The 20015-nt window shown below is 45.8% G+C and overlaps 2 protein-coding genes across 2 annotated transcripts; both read left to right on the top strand.

Moving 5' to 3' along the window:
* Positions 1-8031: 8031 nt before the first annotated feature.
* Positions 8032-13148, top strand: LOC117863247 (potassium transporter 19). The gene is made up of 9 exons (XM_034746875.1): positions 8032-8177; positions 8485-8707; positions 9101-9349; positions 9694-9744; positions 10420-10680; positions 10766-10818; positions 10921-11035; positions 11118-11372; positions 11817-13148. The coding sequence occupies exons 1-9, from the start codon at positions 8049-8051 to the stop codon at positions 12854-12856; spliced, it is 2376 nt and encodes a 791-aa protein (XP_034602766.1). The 5' UTR covers positions 8032-8048; the 3' UTR covers positions 12857-13148.
* Positions 13149-15248: 2100 nt separating this feature from the next.
* LOC117862950 (potassium transporter 1) lies at positions 15249-19354 on the top strand. Its single transcript, XM_034746511.2, has 10 exons — positions 15249-15444; positions 16016-16169; positions 16258-16480; positions 16580-16828; positions 16919-16969; positions 17070-17330; positions 17424-17476; positions 17574-17688; positions 17781-18035; positions 18123-19354. The coding sequence occupies exons 2-10, from the start codon at positions 16047-16049 to the stop codon at positions 19124-19126; spliced, it is 2334 nt and encodes a 777-aa protein (XP_034602402.1). The 5' UTR covers positions 15249-15444; positions 16016-16046; the 3' UTR covers positions 19127-19354.
* The last annotated feature ends 661 nt before the right edge of the window (positions 19355-20015 follow it).

Consider the following 20015-nt stretch of genomic DNA (forward strand, 5'->3'; position numbering starts at 1 on the left):
TTGCAGGTCGCCCACTCCACGAAATATTATCTGTAAAAAATGTGAAATAATTGCAGAACACCCAGTCTCCAAGGCATACGTGAAACATTAGTTTAATGTTACTTCTTTCGACAAGTTTTGCTCGCAGGTTGCACTACGCGACAAAAGTTAACTCATCTGTCTATTATATTCGTTACATGAACAGGTTAGACTCCTGCTCATTGGAGCCAGCCAGGACTTTCTGATGCAAAACAGAGGCATTTTTTTACTGACTTCATTATTCATTAATTATCTGGAAGATAATGAAGCTAAGCAACAGCTATTTCATGCATTGCGTGTGTATGCAGAGTCAACGGAGCAACCGCAATAATGGAGCCAATAAATAACTGTGTACATTGTACAACGTTAGTTCTTGTCGAAGTAAGAGCTGCCCATATTTGCTGTAATCTCTTTAGAAAGATTAATTCGTTATAGCCAATTAATTAGGACGATGTGTTTTTGTTAACTTGACAACAATTCAGTTAGTAGATGTAGAGCATCCAGTTTGAACAATGTTTTGAGTACCTATGTGTTTTTTTAAACTCCTCCCTCTTAAGACAAAACTAGGGCGTGTTTTTCCGTGTGGTTGAATTTCTTTTTCAAGCAGTGAATGGCACATCTCATCCAAAGCCAAGAATAATCATCCTAGAATTCTTGCGAATCAAACATCTATGACTGTGAGCATGGCTATACATCTAATTGTTTGGATTTGTTACATGTGAATGGTATTAATAGATTATATCCATCATGGTTAACCTACTAAAAAAAGGGAAAATACTTTTCCACACATGACAACCCCTCCCCACCCGTCCTCCGCCCGCCGCCGCAACCTGCCGGCGGAGCCTCAACCATCCCCACGCCCAAAATCCTCCATCGTCGGGCACCGAGCCAGCCAAGCCCCGCTCAGATCCAGCAGCACCAGCCTTCGCTGTGCCTTTCCACCTAGGAAAGCTTCTTCCGCGACTCCGCGACTCCCCGCCACTGCCGTCGCCCCGCCATGGACATCCTGTCGCTGATGAGGTGGACTGGGTACCAGCCACGCCAGATCCGGAGCCCGCTACGACGGATCCGGCCCCTTCCTGCGCGGACATCGTCAGGCGTGGTGGATCTGCCGCTGGATTCACTGCAGTGGCATTTACACTGCTCCACCACCTACCGGTGCATCAGTCTCCACCGGCTTGCTCCTCTGCACAGCAGCAACAACCTCAGCAGGAATTTACTCCTCCGCAACACCCCCCGCAACGGGGGCACATTTACTCTGGCCAGGACGTAAGGATGGAGCAAGGCAAGTGGTACCGACGTGGCGTGCTTGCTGACCAAGGCTACGGGTGGACTCTAGTAAGGGGGCGTTGAAAGCACCCTCCGCGCGGCGAGGCCTCCAGCTTGCGCCGAAGTGACGGCCGACATGACCGCCATCCAAGTCGTCACAGGGATGCACGTCAACCTTCAAGGCGACCAACAACCAGAGCCACAGTCGGCCGCTGCTTCAAGTGTTTGGCAAAAGGCCATCTTGCCGCTGCCTGCCACAACCCCGTCAGATACTTCCGCTGCCACCGTTCTGGCCACCGGGAGCATGAGTGTCACTAGCAGAAGCCTTGCTAGCCCACCAGCCATGTGCCGCCACCACCACCACTGCCACCGCCGCCTCCTCCACTGCGGAATCTACCACCACCGCCTCCACCACGGACTCCATCGCTTCCGTCGCCGCCTCCGCCCCCTTCTCCCCTGCGTCCGGGGGTGGTTCCCATGGAGATTGGGGACCCACACACACGCCACACAAGGAGACAATTTTCATCCCCAACTCGTTCGATCTTGAGCGAGACGTCTGCGGCTAGGAAGCCTGCACTTTGGTGCCATGGGTGATGTATCTACCGCGTGGCGCAGGGCCGCAAGACATTGAATGTCACCATCCATCAGCCGGAACCATACTTGATTCGGTTTGAGAAGCGGGAGAACTGTGACGATGCACAACGCCACGGAAGATTTCAGCACCATGGCATCGACATTTGCCTTCAGTGCTGGTGGAGCCTCACGCACACACTGGGACTCCGCATCTTCTACCGTGTGCGGATCTACCTCAACGGCATCCTCAGCCATGCCTGGACGCGGGACGTGGTGGAGCATGTCATCAGCTGACAGTGTGCTCTGCAGTGTATCAACACTAATCTGGTGTAGCACCTGGACACGAGGCACATCGTCCTGTGGGCCTGGACGGCCAACCCAAGTGACATACCCAAGCGAGTATGGCTCGTGTTCACCCACAGGCTCTCCGACAGTCCATTATCGCTGTCATGCAAGAGCAGTCGGATCGGTGGCAACAGAGCATCCGGTACAAGATCCTCATACATGTGGGCCTCGTCGAAGACTACTCGACGGCGGCGCATGATCTCCATGGGGCGATCTCCAACTGGCCAGCCTTCAAGCCAGTCAAGCGGCCTTATGTCTGGCACTATGGTCTTGTGGACGGTGCACCGGCGGATGCATGGGCCAAGTTCCCAGCGCACCTTCCCCTGCTGCCACGTGAACCAGCCAATCGTGAGTGTGGCCTCGATGTTGGGGAACGTGACAGGCAGCACGAGGAGATTCGACGTGGTGACGCACCAAAGCGCGGCGGGTGACATGATGAAGAACAATGCCACGGCACGGTGGAACGCGGTGGGCGCGGCCACGACGCAGATGAACGTGGCCTTGGCACAAGCCGCAAGGGGGAGACGCGTCGCATGGAAGGGTGCACGTGCAGGAAAGATGGCTTCATCTAGCAAGGATGATGGGACTCCGATGATGACAACGACTACTACAATCACCCAGGACGGGGTGCGGACACCAGCCACAAGTATCAGGCGTGCCACGACGCCAACGGTTCTCATCGGGAGCGCATGAGATTGCCACGCCGCCGTGACATCAAGTTCAAGGATGACAGCCGGTGGTCCACTAAGGAACGCCGGGTGACACTCTCATGCCTGCGCACCCTTACCATGAAGCTACCATGCAATGCAGAATTGAGGACCAAATCAGTGGCGGAGCTGCAAGCCATCTTCAGAAAGAAGGCTCAAGTGCTCAAGAACGCCACTCAAGCTGGGTCTGGTGAGAAGGCCTACTCTTGGCTCCATGACGCGACAAACTATGTCAACAAATCCTACTATTTCGCTAGCAGGATCAGCATCGTGGACACGCCGACGCCAACACTGCCTTCCCTTGCCACCAGGAATGGAGCCTGGTCCGAGATGGGAAAGAGTGAGTGCCTAATCTCAACTTCATATGTATTCACCAGGATCAAAATGGCAAACCGGCCATTGTGGAGGTCAAGCACATGCTGGACCAAATGAAGGTGGTGGCGGCAATGATTGTCAGCGCGGTTGCTAGTGCGGCGGCTACCAGTGCAGCGGCTGCCGGTGCGGCGGCGACAATAGCTGCTGGCGCAGTCGGCGACCCCTCACTAGCAAGAGAAGCTTGCCGGTGCGACGACTATGGCTGCCGACGCGGGAGCGAGCAATTAGGACTGGTGGCGCAGCGTCGCAAGAGGAAGAGAACCACTAGCAGGTGGAGTGTGCTTTGGGCCACAGTGCAGGCCCATCCAAGGCCCTCGGGCCGAATGCTGTAGTGGAGCTGGGCTAGGCCATGAAGGTTGTGGGCTTTTCGACGGCCCAGAACCAAGCTGCGCAGGCCACGTCCACGGAGGGAGACATGCAGCCTACTGACCGAGAGGCCGACCGGCCTACTGACGAGCCAACTGCAGGGGTGGTCACCGTCGATGATTTATTCACCACCCCAACGCCGGTGGCCCTCATCGCGAAGCTGCAGCGCACCCAGCGGCAGTGCTGCACCTTTGACATGATGGCGGTACGCTGAAGCACTCGTCTCACCAAGAAGCCATGCCAGGCGGCTGAGCAGCATGCCCAGCGGAACCTCTACCGCAAGCTGGAGCTCTCCGTCGACAAGCTTTGCCCAATTGAAGAGATTCTACAAGAATTCATCACCATGTTTACAGAATCTTCAACCTTGATGATGACGATGCTGACAACATCAACGAGGCGCTGCTATAGTATGCAGGAGAGGTGATTGAAGACCTGCAGGGCGACATCGACGCAGGACATGCATGATCGCCCTGCCTCGATCGATCAAGCTACGAAGCTTCATATATGCTGCGACCTTTGGGCACCAAAGAATTCCATTTACCTTCTGCACTGACGCCCTGCTAGCTACGACCTTTGGGCATGAATCCTACCGCACCCTGCTGGCCTCGACCTTCGGGTGCCTGTCAAGACTTCGGTAACTTACACCGCCACACTAGCTTCAACCTACGGATATCCACGTGATGGCAACGTCTGATTCATGCCACGTTACTACGCGCCGAGATCTGCCACCGTTCGTTATGAATCACAACAACTTTGACATCCTATGCTGGAACGTCCGAGGCCTGAACATGACGGTGAGATGTCTTGTTGTGCATGAAACCATTGCGGCAAACACCTGCCACATCGCATGCTTACAAGAGACCAAGCTTCAAAACATCGACAACAGCCTTGCGTGTTTCTTAGGAGCATACAGGCTTAACAGCTTCACCTACAAGCTCGCCAACGATGGCATACTAATCCTCTGGAATGACGCGATTGTCGACTTACAGGACATCACGCTCGGCTGCTTCTTCGTATTGGTGACCGTACACATGTAGCAAAACGCGGCCGCCTCATTTGCTCTAACTACGGTGTACGGCCCTTCAAGAAGACAGGAAAAAGATGCTTTCTTACAACATCTCAGACACATCAAACTAGAGGCGGGCACAAAGTGGCTAATCTTAGGCGACTTCAATATTATTTACAGGAGACAAAAATAATTGTAACCTCAACCTGCGCCTAATGAGGAGATTCCGAGCTGCACTGAATTACTGTCAGGTAAAGGAAATACACCTACAAAATCTCAAACACACGTGGAGCAACAAGAGGCGGCACCCAACCCTTGTTCGCCTTGACAAGGTCTTCTGCAATGAAATCTTGGACCTAGCTTTCGAGAACCATTCTCTTCATGCTTTATCGTCATTGCACTCCGACCATTGCTCACTCTTGTTAGCACATCAGAAGGGCTTGCGCAAGCCTACACCTTTCAAGTTTGAAAACTTCTAGATGAAACTTCCAAACTTCTAGGAGGCCATAGCTAGCGCTTGGTCTCAACCAACCACGCATATGGAACCTTTCCACAGGATTGGGCACAAGCTTCACGTGATAGCAAAAGCTTTGAGGAAGTGGAGCAAATCATTAATCTCTGACGCCAAACTCAAGCTACACATGGCCCAAGAAGTCATCCTACAATTGGACATTGCTCAAGAAAATAGAGAGCTTACTGAGCCGGAGATAACTTGCGGAGTAAGCTCAAAAAGTGCATTCTTGGCTGGGCAGTACTACAAAAGGCTAGAAAATGACAAAGCTCAAGAGTCACATACTTACGGGAAGGTGACGCCAACACCAAATTCTTCCACCTCAAGGCGAATGCAAGAAGGTGGAAGAACTTCATTCAACGACTCCAAAAAAGCACGGGCTGGGCTATATCACACCAAGACAAACAACAAGTCATTTAGGATCACTTCTCAACCATTATGGCGGATCCACCTGCAAGAACCCGTGATTTTGACTGGGACACCCTCAGCCTCCCCACGGTGAACCTCACCTCCCTTGATGACCCATTCTTGGAGCAGGAAATCCTAAATGCAATCAAACAACATCCATAGGACAAGGGGCTAGGTCCAGATGGCTACACTTGCTGCTTTTTCAAAGCATGTTGGAGCATCATCAAACAGGACCTAGTCGTGGCAATTAGCTACTTCCATACGGGGCGCTGTGCAAACCTGAACCTTGTCAACAAGGCAAACATTGTCCTGCTTCCCAAAAAAGATGGGCAGACTCAATCACGGACTTCAGGCCAATCAGTCTCATCCAAGCCTTTGCGAAAATCATCAGCAAAATACTCGCCTTACGTCTAGCGCAAAAAATGCATGAGCTCATCTCCCCATGTCAAAGCGCCTTCATAAAATGGAGAAGCATTCACGACAACTTCCTTTATGTTAGAAAATATCACGCGATGATTCCATCAAAATGGGACACAATCGCTTCTAATGAAGCTTAACATTTCCAAAGCTTTCGACTCAGTGTGTTAGGATTACCTGCTCTCATTGATGCAACATAGAGGTTTCCCACAACGATGGAGAAACTGGATTTCCATAACTCTAACCACCTCCACATCCAGAATACTGATCAACAGAATTCCAACCGACCCAATCCAGCACGGACGTGGACTACGACAGGAGGATCCTCTATTCCCGCTACTCTTCATTCTCGCCTTTAAGCCCCTACACCGGCTACTCTCCCAAGCCACAAACCTAAAGTTGCTGCAAAAGTTAGGGGGAAGAGTGGCACGCTTCAGGATATCCATGTATGCAGACGACGCGGTGATCTTTGCCAAACCGGATCGCAGAGACATCAACAATATGGTGCTCATCCTAAAAAAAGTGTGATGCTAATCAGCTACGGTGGCATAGACCCAGAGGACACATTGTCCGACTTTCCGGTGATAGGCACCAAACTTCCCCATCAAATACCTAGGGCTACCGCTCGCGGCGAGGAGATTACTCAAAATGGAGTTTCAGCCTCTAGTGGAAAAGGCAACCTCCAAGGTAACAGGCTAGTATGGGAGACACCTAACATAGGCTGGCTGGGTCTGCCTGACAAAATCCGTGCTATCTTCGCAGCAGTCTACCTGCTAACAATACTAAAAGTGACCAAAGAAATACTTGAGGAGCTTGACAAAACAAGGAAAAAATTCCTTTCAGCAACTCGATGCTCACAGGAGGCAAATGCAAAGTCAGCCTGCCCAAAGAACATGGTGGTATGGGAATTCTGAACTTGGAAAGGTTCGCTAGAGCCCTGAGACTACGGTGGCTATGGCATGAATGCGTATCGCTGGAAAAAGCATGGATAGGTACCGAAACGCCATGCAACGACACTTACCGTCTTCTCTTCGCGGCTTGCACAACAATAACAATCGGCAACGGTAAAAAGATGAGCTTCTGACACTCAGGATGGCTACAGGGTTGCAGACCCAAGGACATAGCACCAAATCTCTTCAAGATGTGCTGACCGAAAAACAGAATAGTGGCAGCGGCGCTACACAGAAACACTTGGGTATGAGACATAAGGAGGGCAGAAGGGCTCACACTAACACACCACCATGAGTACTTCACACTCTAGGAAATGCTCCACGACATTCAGCTACAACCGAAACCGAACTAGGAAGATCAGATTAGATGGAAACTCACGGCAACCGGGGAGTACACGGCGGCATCGGCCTACAAGGTGCAACACCTTGGATGTGCCATGCAAATTCTTTGCATGGCTGGTAACTCAAAACCGAGTGTGGACATCGGACAGGCTGCAACGTCGAGGATAGGCACACAACCTTTCGTGCCCTTTATGCCGGAATGCTCTTGAGACGGCTCTCCACCTTCTGATAGGATGCCGATATACAAGGAGATTATGGAGCCTCATAGCATCCTGGACGGCGCAACCTACTCTACACCCTCAATTTTGGAGGCCCAGTGAAGACATGCTGCAGTGGTGGGCCAATATCTCTTCGAGCGACCATGTCCCTGTAAAGCGATTAGGACCTTAACAATATTGGTAATTTGGGAGGTCTGGAACGAGCGAAACGCGAGAGTTTTTAGACTGCGAGAAACATCGGCGCCGGGACTGATGGCCAAAATCAAAAGCGAGGCGGCAACTTGGGCCCTAGCAGGAGCCAAAGATCTAGCATCTTTTGTACAGCGAGAATAACTCTTTTATTTCTTTCCGGCTAGCCGGCTGTACTATTCTTCTCTATCAATAAAATAGGCACAATCTCGTACCCGTTCGTTCAAAAAAAAAAAAGTCATACACGTATGTAATAAACACCCCCACCCCCCACAGGTCTCTCCCTCGAAGTCTATAAAAGCATCATAAGGTTAACGGTTAATGAGAAACAAGCACACGTTCTGAGCTTCACAAATGGCTCTTGAAACTGATCAACAGGATCCTGCTAGAGGCACAAAAAGAGTTGTTGGAATTCTCCAGCGTCATGACTCGCTCTATGGTGATGCAGAAAAAGTATCCAGCGCACAGCATCATGGCTCTCAGGTCTGCTTCTCTGAAGTCTAACCATACTTTGGTCTCTGGTGTTTATACCTTTAGTGAGTAGGAGGATGGTGTTTATGTCTTTAGTGAATAGCTTATTTTTTGGAACAAGAGAAGAAAGAACACAATCGATGAGATACAGTTATCAAGTATGCTAAGAAGAGAAATCCTTTCATTGTACTTCCTGTGCTAAAAAGAGATAAATCGTTTGATTGTGAAGGAAACACAATAATTCTATCCAACAGATCACCATGTTTGGACTTCACAATTAACATGATGTTTTACACATACCATGCACAATGTGAAACAGGACAATTGGATTCGAACACTGCGTTTAGCATTCCAGTGCATTGGAGTCATATATGGTGACATCGGGACATCACCACTCTATGTGTATGCAAGCACCTTTTCAAGTGGCATCAGCAATATTGATGATCTCTATGGAGTCCTGTCACTTATTCTTTACAGCATTATTCTTCTAACTATGATTAAGTACGTCTTCGTTGTGCTGTATGCAAATGATAAAGGGGACGGTAAGTTTTCGTTTAAAAATTATCTAGACTCAAGGAACTTCTCTACTACAAGTTTACAACACAACCAAAGTATATTGCTAAATAAATGACTTTCTCATTAAACTTGCTTTTTCCTTGATTTATAATATTATGAGATGGAAACCAACTGAATGACACGAGTCATACTTGGTAAAATCTGTTAGCAGATAAGAAGTATAACGTCCTGTCGGAACTAATAGTTGTGTAGAAGAAAATGATTTTCATGAAAGACCCAATCAAACATACAGTACACATAGCAGTTGGCTTCACTAGGAATTAGGAAACCACTGCCTAGTAGAAATGATCTTGTGAGTGGATAATAATTAATATACAGTTGTTACTTCACTTCACCTTTTACAAGAATTTTTTTTGTAGGTGGCACGTTTGCACTTTATTCATTGATATCGCGCTACGCCAAAGTGAGTTTGATTCCAAATCAGCAAGCTGAAGATGCAATGGTCTCAAGCTATGGTCTGGATATAGTATCAGCACCTATGAGGAGGGCTCAGTGGATGAAGAAAAATCTGGAAAGTAGTAAGGTGGCTAAGGTTGCAATTTTCCTCCTTACCATACTGGGCACCTCAATGGTTATCAGTGATGGTGCTTTAACCCCAGCAATATCTGGTAATTTACAGGAATTCGAGTACTGTTACTTCTAGCTATGCTAATAGCTTTCACTCTGTCCCTTCTATTTATCAGTGCATCCACGTAATAGTGGTAATATAAATGCAATTACAAAATGGTAGGAAAGTAGTCATAAAGTTTTAATCGTGCATGATAGTGAAACAATAGTCAATCTGCTGCTATCATAAAGACTTACAAAGCTTTATTGTAGTAGCGAATTTTTTTCTTAGCAAACAAGACTTGAACAGTGACATGATACCTGTGGTTTGTGGACATTAGTGAAATATTCCTTATCAAACTGTACTTGTGATAGTGGCATGACATGGGTTGTGGATTTGTTTCAGTGCTCTCTGCAGTTAGTGGTCTCCAACAGAAAGCACCTCAACTGAAACAAGGTAAGAACTATTTTACATTACTTATAAACAATGAAACAGAGTAACAACATACAGCTTGCAAATATTTGAAATAATCCTAGCGCATATTAACTTGAAAAGCAACTACCTAAATGCTTAGGGATAGAAGAATGGTTTCATGCAGAACTCGATGTTGGTGGGTGCAGGATGAACAGATGTATCTGTCACTCTCCTGTCCTTTGTTTGTGCAACCAACTTGGAAGTCTTTCTCAATTTGTGTGAACCACAATTTCACATATTTGGCATACTCCACATCTCTCCATAGGATCTCAATCACTGCAACTGGAGGCTGTTAAGCCCTTTTCCACCCGTGGCTGCACCTCAGTTGCCGACCACCCAACGCCTTCCACACTCATTCTGCATTGTTTGGTACAAGAAACTAAACACAATGCTCATACCCAATTCTCTAAAATAATTAAATAATTATGCACAACAAAGTAAATAGTATCTTACTGATCCCAGATTCAGAATATACTTCTGCTCTGAAGGTTGCCTACCGAAATTGCTCATAACTCATATGGTCATTGAAACAAGCAAGAGCTATTAAAACAAGCAAGAGCTATTTATGTCCATCTCATAGGGTGAACAATGTGGTGGGAAACATGGTTATACAATAACAAACATTCCCTAATCTATATTTCTACTCTTCTTGAGCAGGTCAAATAGTACTGATCTCCGTAGTCATTCTAGTTGTGCTGTTCTCTGTTCAGCGTTTCGGGACAGACAAAGTTGGCTACTCTTTTGCACCCATTATTCTGCTCTGGTTCCTGTGCATCGGTGGTATTGGGTTCTACAATTTAATCAAATACGATGTGGGCGTTCTGAGAGCCTTTTATCCAAAATATATTGTAGACTACTTCAAAAGGAATGGAAAGGATGCTTGGATCTCCCTTGGAGGCATCCTCCTATGCTTTACAGGTGATTTTACAATGCACAGAAGAATATCTCAATCAATTACTTAGAACGCAAATTCTAAACACAAAATATATTTGGCACAAAACAGGTACGGAAGCCATGTTTGCTGACCTTGGCCATTTCAACGTAAGGGCAGTTCAGGTACATATATTGTCCTTTTGAGATATCAGAAATGGATAAGCAGGTCATGAGGTTAAGGTTTCCTTTACAAGATAAACGCCAACCAATTCATCCTATTTTCAGATTAGCTTCAGCTTCGCTCTATTCCCGGCGGTGTCTCTAGCTTATATTGGGCAAGCTGCGTTCCTACGTAAACACCCAGAGCATGTTCTTGATACTTTCTACAGATCTATTCCAGGTAAGCTATTCAGGATGATGGATATGATGCTTCTTAATTTGTGAACTTTGTTGAATCAAGCACAATTATACGTTGATTGCAGGACCATTATTCTGGCCAACCTTCGTAATTGCTGTTGCTGCTGCAATCATTGCAAGCCAGGCTATGATATCTGGTTCATTTTCGATAATTCAACAGTCACAAACATTGGGCTGTTTTCCCAGGGTTAAAGTGCTACACACCTCAAAATTGTACGAGGGGCAAGTGTACATCCCAGAAGTGAACTTTGCCCTTGGGTTGCTTTGTGTGATAATAACGCTTGCATTTCGGACAACTACTGATATTGGCCATGCGTATGGTAAGACGAGTCTAACCTAATGTATACACTAGTAAAGGTAACATGACTAATAGGTTCTAGCATCACGAATGTATCTGTCTGAAATTTAATAAGTCTCAGAAGCTATTTTAGGAAAAAAAAGCAAATGTGGTTATTAGCTAGGGCCTAGGGATGGCAGAGCATGGAGAACTGAAGCTGTTTAAATACAAACAGAAAAGGTTCCACATTTAGTGATATACCTTCCATGATTTCTTAATTTTTATTTCCTTTTACATTCAAGTAATAACACACCACAAGTATATGTGTATGCAAATTATACATATGGTTTTCAAACTAACTAGAAATGCATAATCACCACAGAAGTAACACAATACTCTGTTAACTGCTAATCACCAGACAGATTATATCTTCGTACCTCATAGTTAACTTCATGAGAAAACCTGATCTGGAGTTCGCCCTGTGCAGGAATTTGTGTCACTACTGTGATGATTATAACAACTATTCTGCTGGTAATCGTGATGCTTCTCATATGGAGGGTGAGCATTTGGCTGATTATACCATTCTGCCTGGTGTACGGTTTCGTAGAGTTCGTCTATCTTTCTGCAGTAATGTACAAATTCACAGAGGGAGGGTACCTGCCAATTGTCATTGCAACACTTTTGGTGGTAATGATGGCCGTGTGGCACTATGTGCATGTAAAGAAATACTGGTATGAGCTCGAGCACATAGTTACAAATGAAGCCATGAGACAATTGATTCAGAAACACGATGTGAAAAGAATTTCCGGAGTAGGCTTCCTCTATACAGAACTAGTCCAGGGAATCTCGCCCATATTTCCCCACCTCATTGAGAAAATCCCCTTCGTGCATTCAGTACTTATGTTTGTTTCTATCAAACACCTTCCAATCCCTCATGTGGAAGCCTCGGAGCGCTTCCTCTTCAGAAATGTTGAGTCAAAAACTTCCAGGATGTTCCGGTGCGTGGCACGCTACGGATACAACGATAAACTAGAAGACACTAAGGAATTTGCTGCTTCCCTCATTGAAGGCCTCCAGTCATATATTGAAGAGGGACACCTTATCACAGACATTCAAGTTCAAGAAACTGAGACCCAAACAACCTCCATTGCAGATAGCAACACAAGACCTCACAAAGCGGGTAGCTCCACGGTGTACATTGAAGAGGCACTGACGGCAAATGAAACAACAGGTCTCACCCAACCTCGCATAAGCAGCTACTCAGCACACTCATCTGGAAGGATCAGCGAAGAGCAATCCCGCACAATCGCAGAAGAAAAACAGTTTATTCAGAGGGAGCTGCAGAAAGGAGTGGTCTATATCCTGGGAGAGACCGAAATAAAGGCTGGGCCTAATTCTTCATTTGTCAAGAAGGTTGTTGTCAACTACATGTACTCATTCCTGAGGAAGAACTTCAGGCAAGGGGAGAAGGCTTTTGCGATCCCAAGGCAGCAGATTCTCAAGGTGGGAATGGTATATGAAATCTAAGCAAGAACCCTGAAGAAACTACAGCTACCAGTGGTTTCTCCAGATGTTTTGGCGTGGGACATTACAGGTTTGTGTTTGGTTTTTGTTTGTTAAGCACGTACATATTGCACTCCCTAGGAAGGCAGTAGTGTTCTTGATGGATTTGATTTTGGAGTGAATGTTTAAGCTTGTGATGCTGCTATAAACAATGTATGGATATCCTTCTCTCCACTGTGAACCATGTACCATGCATAGTGTTAAATATAAGCACCACTTTTTATAAACTGGGAGCCGAATAATGCTTTGACCTCTCGCTCCCTCGTTACCTCTCCTGTCTCCTCCCTCTTTCTTGGGTATATCCTCGAACGGTTTCCGAGCACGGCCAACCATCTTCATCACGAGAGGAAGGATCCTTCTCCGTACTTCTTCAGTTGCGTTCCAGAACACTGGGCCGCTGGTTTTAGACCTTCCGCAGATCTGAGTCGTGTCGGGGTGTAATGGATATAGTACAAAATTTCTCATGCCAACTTTACCTGCGTTTTGGGGAAGAACTAGGAAGAGTCTATACACTTGACACAGAAAATCAATGATGATAGCATTTGGCATGTGTTAACTATATATTGCGACCAAACCAACCTTAGAAACTGAAAGCAAGTTAAACAGAAAAATAGGCACATGATTGCAAATCATGGGATTAAACTGAAAAATAGGCACATGATTGCAAATCATGAAGGATGAAAATACCCTGATGATAATATTCAAATAGTTCTCTCGCCATCCTCGGTTATGCCGCGGAGAGAAAAAAAAAAGAACAATTTTCCTTTTGCAAACTTAAAAAACCCCAATGATTCTATCTGATTTAGATTAACAACAACAAGGATAAAGACAGGCATGATTTCCTTTTGTGGGCTCTGATTAAAATAGCACCAATCATTGAGCTGTTCTTTCTGTTTGCCAAAACAAGGAATAATTCAAAGCTTTCAAGGTTAGAGCCTCAAACTTTTCAAGGTCAACTCTCGGTAGCACCTATTATTTCCAAAGGAAGATTATTAAAATGCAACTACTAGTAAGACTTGCACTAGGTCCGTACATCAGGCCAGTACAATCCGTTCCACGGATTCGCGCTAGCTTTAAATTATCAGGTTCTCCTGCGAAACAGTGCACATGTACAGTATGATGAAATCAGTATAGGGAGGTCTGTGGTAAGCTTCAAGGACTGCTTGGCTTAAAAGAATTCCCATGTAGCAAGGTGATAAGTGTGTATGACGTGTGAGTGCATCATTTTTTCCTTTCTTAGTGATCTCACTAAGTTATTTAACTGAGTGACTTTTGAAGTTAACTGGACAATGCGTATTTCTCATAGTAACAGCATCTCACTTTCAGATCTTGACAGTCGAAAATCAATGCTGAAATTTACCACAAATGCACAAGCAACGCAATTTGAATTCGATATCCGCAAGCATATAAGCGAAAACTGAACCTTCTGACGAGAGATCAACGGAGTAAAAAACACGTGGCGACAGGGTAGGAATATATTCTTCCCTAGCTCGACTAGGAAATTGATAATTGAGGCTAAAAGCTCCCAAACCTTTAGCTGCCTGCCTCAGATGCGCACCCCATTATGCCACCAGTTCATGTTGAGAACACAGTTTTGATTAGTAACCCGCAATAACCATTTGATGGAGTGTGAACAATTTCTATCTGCAAAGAAACTGGAATGTGCATGATATAAACACATGCAGTGTAAGCTATGTTTAACCTTTCGGGACGTCAAGATAGGTATTAAGACTCTGCTGGTTGAATCAGCAGCTCTTTCTCATGGAGACAGATGTAAGTAAATATAGAAGGTGAACCAGGCACCTGTCTGGTGAATGAAGGCCGTGGTGATCGGTGTTCATCCATTAGACACGAATCCTGAAATTAACAATCCATAAAAATACGGTGCTATATTCTAATGCAATTATCCTGGTTTCTCTCCACAGAATATAATGTAAACTCAGCCGGTAACCATTGATTTTTCTTTTGAATCATATGGCTGTTTGGATTTCAGGGGTCCGGATTGAATTAAGTAGTCCTGCTTATCCAAACACACTCATATATCATTCAGAACCATGACAAAACATACTCACTGCATAGATAAATTTACCCAATGGCGACAGGCACAGGAAAATTTGATTTGCATGAATAGCATGTTTTTGGCACCCGAAAACTTGGAGAGACTTCTGGATCTCTGATCTCCATACAGGCATGTTCTGCATACTGCCAGTACGCCCAATAATACGGTGGCTGCATTATTCACGCTTCTTTACTGTTTTCTACAAAAATATGAAGAAGTGCACAAAGTCTCCGCTGCCCAGCTGTGCTTCCTCTTCCTCTTGCTTTAGGTCTTTGCAGGCCGCTCAAGCTATTTAAAGAGGGCAACTCTCTCTCCCGCCATGGCAGGGCTTCACAGGACAGCTTCCCCTTCCCCGGCCTCTGTCGCTCACTCTCCTTTGTCCCTCTTCATCAGCTTGGAATAAACAGCACTCAGCTGCCAGCCAAGGCTGAACCTAGCTTGTCGGTGCTGCAGGGATCTTCGCTTCATCTAGCATCCTCTGTCCACTAGCCAGGTAATCGATCGCCTTCTTCAGCTCTTGTTCGTAGTTTGTCTCTGTCGTGCCAGCACAAATGAGCAATCGTGCACACCGTTTTCCCTAGCAATCTGCCTCTCTAGTCTCTACCATAAGGAGAGAAAACCACATAAATATGTGAAACTCGCGGAAAAAAACATTGTCAGTTACTGGTCAGGGACATTCTTGAAGCCTTGAACAATTGATACAGTTGTCGTCTTGGCCTTTGTAGTCAGGGAGTAAATAGGAACACGAACCTTTGTTCATAACAAACTAACTACAGTCACTGATACCTGGAGCCTACTGATGCATGGGTCCACATATCAGTTTCAGTTTGGGAAAAAAAACACTCTAGCTATGGTAATGGAATACCTCTTTGATGGATCCAGTAATTAAATATGCTACTGGTTTATTAGGAGTCAGCACTGTAAATCCATGATGCTATAGAGTTTCGATATCGGTTGATCAAATCTGTTCCTGCAAATATAAAGGAAAAGATATGCTTGTTTTTTCACAACATCATCAATTGAAATCCCTAGACTCCAACATCTTAAGGCCTCACTGTTTCAAGGTGCACATACGGCAGTAAAAAGGGATCCGAAATGTCGCTCGAGGTGGAGAACCCGGCGAGCACAGAGACGACCAACCGTCTCAGTCTCAAACGCCATGATTCACTCTTCGGAGACGCGGAGAAGGTCTCTGGAACAACGTACCACGGCTCTGCGGTATGCCCCTGGTGATCATCTTATCGCAGCGATACTCTTATCTGCCATGGAACAGTCTGATGGTAGTTTTTGCTTATGGATGACACAGGGGAGCTGGGCCCGGACTCTGCATCTTGCTTTCCAGAGCATTGGTATCATCTACGGTGACATCGGGACGTCACCGCTGTATGTCTATTCCAGCACCTTCCCTGATGGCATCAGGAACAATGATGATCTGCTGGGCGTCTTGTCTCTCATCATTTACAGCCTCATCCTCCTACCGATGCTCAAGTATGTTTTCATCGTGTTGTATGCAGACGACAATGGAGATGGTAAGCTCATTGTACCTCTGAAATTTTGGCATGGTTAATTGAAATACTTGATGTACGACTGCTGTTTAGTTGGTACTTATTAACGGTCTGCTCTTACAGGTGGCACGTTTGCACTTTATTCACTAATATCGCGGTACGCAAAGGTCAGAATGACCCCGGACCAGCAGGCAGAGGACACGATCGTATCAAATTACAGCATAGAAGCACCAAGCTCACAGCTGAAGAGGGCACAGTGGCTGAAGCAGATGCTTGAGTCTAGCAAGGCTGCCAAGATTGCACTATTCACCCTCACAATCCTCGGCACATCCATGGTGATGGGCGATGGGACCTTGACACCAGCTATATCAGGTAATGGTAACAGAAGATGAAGAGTAAGAACTTGATCATAACGTAACCAGCCCGCAGAATACTAATTCGAAGTTCATGGATGCTCTGCAGTGCTCTCTGCAGTGAGTGGAATCAAACAAAAGGCGCCAAGCTTGACTCAGAGTATGTGAAAACAACTGGCATGATTACTGATCAATCGTTACTCTAGCCTCTAGGCAGTCATATACTCATATCTAACTTTTCCATTGTCATTTTCATGCAGCACAAGTAGTATGGATCTCTGTTGCAATTCTGTTCATGCTCTTCTCAGTCCAGCGTTTTGGGACCGACAAAGTTGGTTACTGCTTCGCTCCTATTATCTCTATCTGGTTCCTTCTGATTGCTGGTATTGGAATGTACAATCTCATTGTTAATGACATCGGCGTCCTACGGGCCTTCAATCCGATGTACATAGTACATTACTTCAAAAGAAACGGGAAGGATGGGTGGATTTCACTTGGTGGGGTAGTCCTGTGCGTCACAGGTAACCATATTTCCTGACAAAAAAAAAATTGCAACTGGAAGTGATTCCTTGGCATATAGGGCTGTAATCTGAATTCACTGTCATCTGCAACAGGTACTGAGGGCATGTATGCTGACCTGGGACATTTCAACATCAGGGCCGTTCAGGTAATGGCAAAAATGCACATATCTCAAATTTAGGAATTTATCCCACGGTCCTAAAGACAAGAAGCATCTTATACGGGTTTCTGATTTTCTCTTGCAGATCAGCTTCAACTGTGTCCTGTTCCCGTCTGTAGCACTATGTTACATCGGGCAAGCGGCTTACCTCAGGAAATTCCCAGAGAATGTTGCGGATACCTTCTATAGATCCATCCCAGGTATAAACAACTAAGGCCGCTGTTGCACTTCTTGGAAATGACTTGCTTCACAAACATAGCGTAATTAATATCAACTCTCTGTACTACTTTAGGATCATTGTTCTGGCCAACCTTCGTTGTTGCCATTCTCGCAGCGATCATTGCAAGCCAAGCAATGCTCTCTGGCGCATTTTCCATCCTCTCCAAGGCAATCTCTCTTGGCTGCTTCCCTAGGGTCCGAGTGATTCACACCTCAAAAAAGTACGAGGGGCAAGTGTACATTCCGGAGGTGAACTTCATGATGGGATTGGCTAGTATCATAGTCACAATTGCTTTCAGAACTACGACCAGCATCGGCCATGCTTATGGTAAGAAAACTGCTAGGAAAGGATGGGACAATTGAGTTTAATAAAACACTGAAGACATTAATCCGGTCTGGTTTTGGTAATGTGCAGGCATCTGTGTGGTGACCACATTCTTGATCACCACCCATCTTACAACCATTGTGATGCTCCTTGTGTGGAAGAAACACGTCATCTTCATCCTTCTGTTCTACGTCGTATTTAGTTTGACAGAAGTAGTCTACCTCTCCTCCATACTGTCAAAGTTCATCGATGGTGGATACCTTCCATTCTGTTTCTCGCTGGTCCTGATGAGCCTTATGGCGACATGGCACTATGTCCATGTCAAGAGATACTGGCATGAGCTCGAGCACATTGTGCCTACTAATGAAATGAAAGCCCTCCTCGAGAAGAATGATGTGCGGCGGATCCCAGGAGTGGGACTCCTGTACACTGAGCTCATCCAGGGTATACCCCCAGTGTTCCCTCGGCTGATCAAGAAGATACCATCTGTTCACTCCATCTTCGTGTTCATGTCAATCAAGCACCTGCCAATCCCACACGTGGTTCCTCCGGAGAGGTTCCTCTTCCGGCAGGTGGGCCCAAGGGAACAGCGGATGTTCCGATGCGTGGCACGTTATGGGTACAGTGACAGGCTGGAGGAGCCCAAGGAGTTTGTGGGTTTTCTTGTGGATAGGCTGAAGATGTTCATCCAGGAGGAAAGTGCACTCACACAGCACGAAGGTGAGAACGATGAGACCAGCTCCAACACTGCAGTTTCTGAAGTGCAGACGAGGCCAAGGCGGTCCACGCACTCTGTCGTGCACAGTGAGGAGGTGGTCGAATCACGGGTGAGCAGCCACTCGAGGAGGATAACTTTCCATGTGGATCAGACAGTTGAGGAGGAGAAGCAGTTGATTGACAGAGAGGTGGAGCGAGGGGTTGTGTACCTTATGGGAGAGGCAAATGTGTCAGCTCAGCCCAAGTCATCAATCATGAAGAAGATAGTTGTGAACTATGTCTATTCATTCTTGAGGAAGAACTTGCCTGCGGGGCACAAGGCATTGTCCATTCCGAAAGATCAGCTGCTCAAAGTTGGGATCACGTATGAGATATAGGGATTTTATTGGAGTATAAGGTGCGCCTGACCGAGTGTTTCTTTGCACATAATATTGATATGAAAGGAAGACATGCTTTGTTAGTTTCTAATAAACAGGGATGTGTGAGTGGGCTTTTCTTTTAGCTCAAATGCTTCTTTCAGTTCTGTGTGCAGTGTGGTGTTATCAGGATATGTCATGTGTAAGGGTGATATTGGAAGTATAAATGTTTCGACTTGTGAGGTGTTATGCGTGTTTTTCAAGATGTCCCCAAACAGAGGCAAAGCTCAAGCGCTTTTTTATACTCCCTCCGTCTCAAATTACTATTTGTTTTAACTTTTTCTAGATACATAGCTTTTGCTATGCACCTATATATATATTATGTCTAGATACGTAGCAAATGCTATGAACCTAGAAAAGCTAAAACAAATAGTAATTTGGAACAGAGGGAGTATGTATTAAGGGGAATCAGACAGATGTAGCTACCCTTTTTTTACCGTCTATTCTACTGTTAATGATGCCAACATCATTAAGTCCAAAGATTGTATAACCCTTTTGTAGTTTTCCTTGTCACGTAAGACACTGAAGCCAATGATGCAGATGCAGAAGAAAGTTTATTCAACAATGTTAAACCATACAGCATGTACATGAAGGAATTGCCGAATTGCAGTTAAAATTCCATCATCTTTCCAGGTGTTAAACAACCATTAATCCATTATCTTTTCAGGTGTTACTATGTCAGCAACCATTACTTTCCACAGTTCTACTTATCGTTGTTTACTGTTCTGTGTTGTTCGTAAATCGTAATACATGATCATCTAACGGAAATAATGAGATCAGAGTGTCATGACACCAGAGAAACTCCTTTTTTTTTACTGATAACTAGTTGAATCAGTCTGTTTCCGATTTA

Source organism: Setaria viridis, chromosome 7 (genome assembly GCF_005286985.2).
Source record: "Setaria viridis chromosome 7, Setaria_viridis_v4.0, whole genome shotgun sequence".
In the NCBI taxonomy this organism is placed as follows: domain Eukaryota; kingdom Viridiplantae; phylum Streptophyta; class Magnoliopsida; order Poales; family Poaceae; genus Setaria; species Setaria viridis.

What these genes read in the sequence shown, in the direction of transcription:
- LOC117863247 (XM_034746875.1), top strand. Translation starts at nt 8,049, where the DNA reads ATGGCTCTTGAAACTGATCAACAGGATCCTGCTAGAGGCACAAAAAGA. An exon ending in TTTAACCCCAGCAATATCTG is followed by an intron (nt 9,350 to 9,693) that starts GTAATTTACAGG and finishes GATTTGTTTCAG; the next exon opens with TGCTCTCTGCAGTTAGTGGT. An exon ending in TCAACGTAAGGGCAGTTCAG is followed by an intron (nt 10,819 to 10,920) that starts GTACATATATTG and finishes TCCTATTTTCAG; the next exon opens with ATTAGCTTCAGCTTCGCTCT.
- LOC117862950 (XM_034746511.2), top strand. Translation starts at nt 16,047, where the DNA reads ATGTCGCTCGAGGTGGAGAACCCGGCGAGCACAGAGACGACCAACCGT. An exon ending in GGCGCCAAGCTTGACTCAGA is followed by an intron (nt 16,970 to 17,069) that starts GTATGTGAAAAC and finishes ATTTTCATGCAG; the next exon opens with CACAAGTAGTATGGATCTCT. An exon ending in GGTAGTCCTGTGCGTCACAG is followed by an intron (nt 17,331 to 17,423) that starts GTAACCATATTT and finishes CATCTGCAACAG; the next exon opens with GTACTGAGGGCATGTATGCT.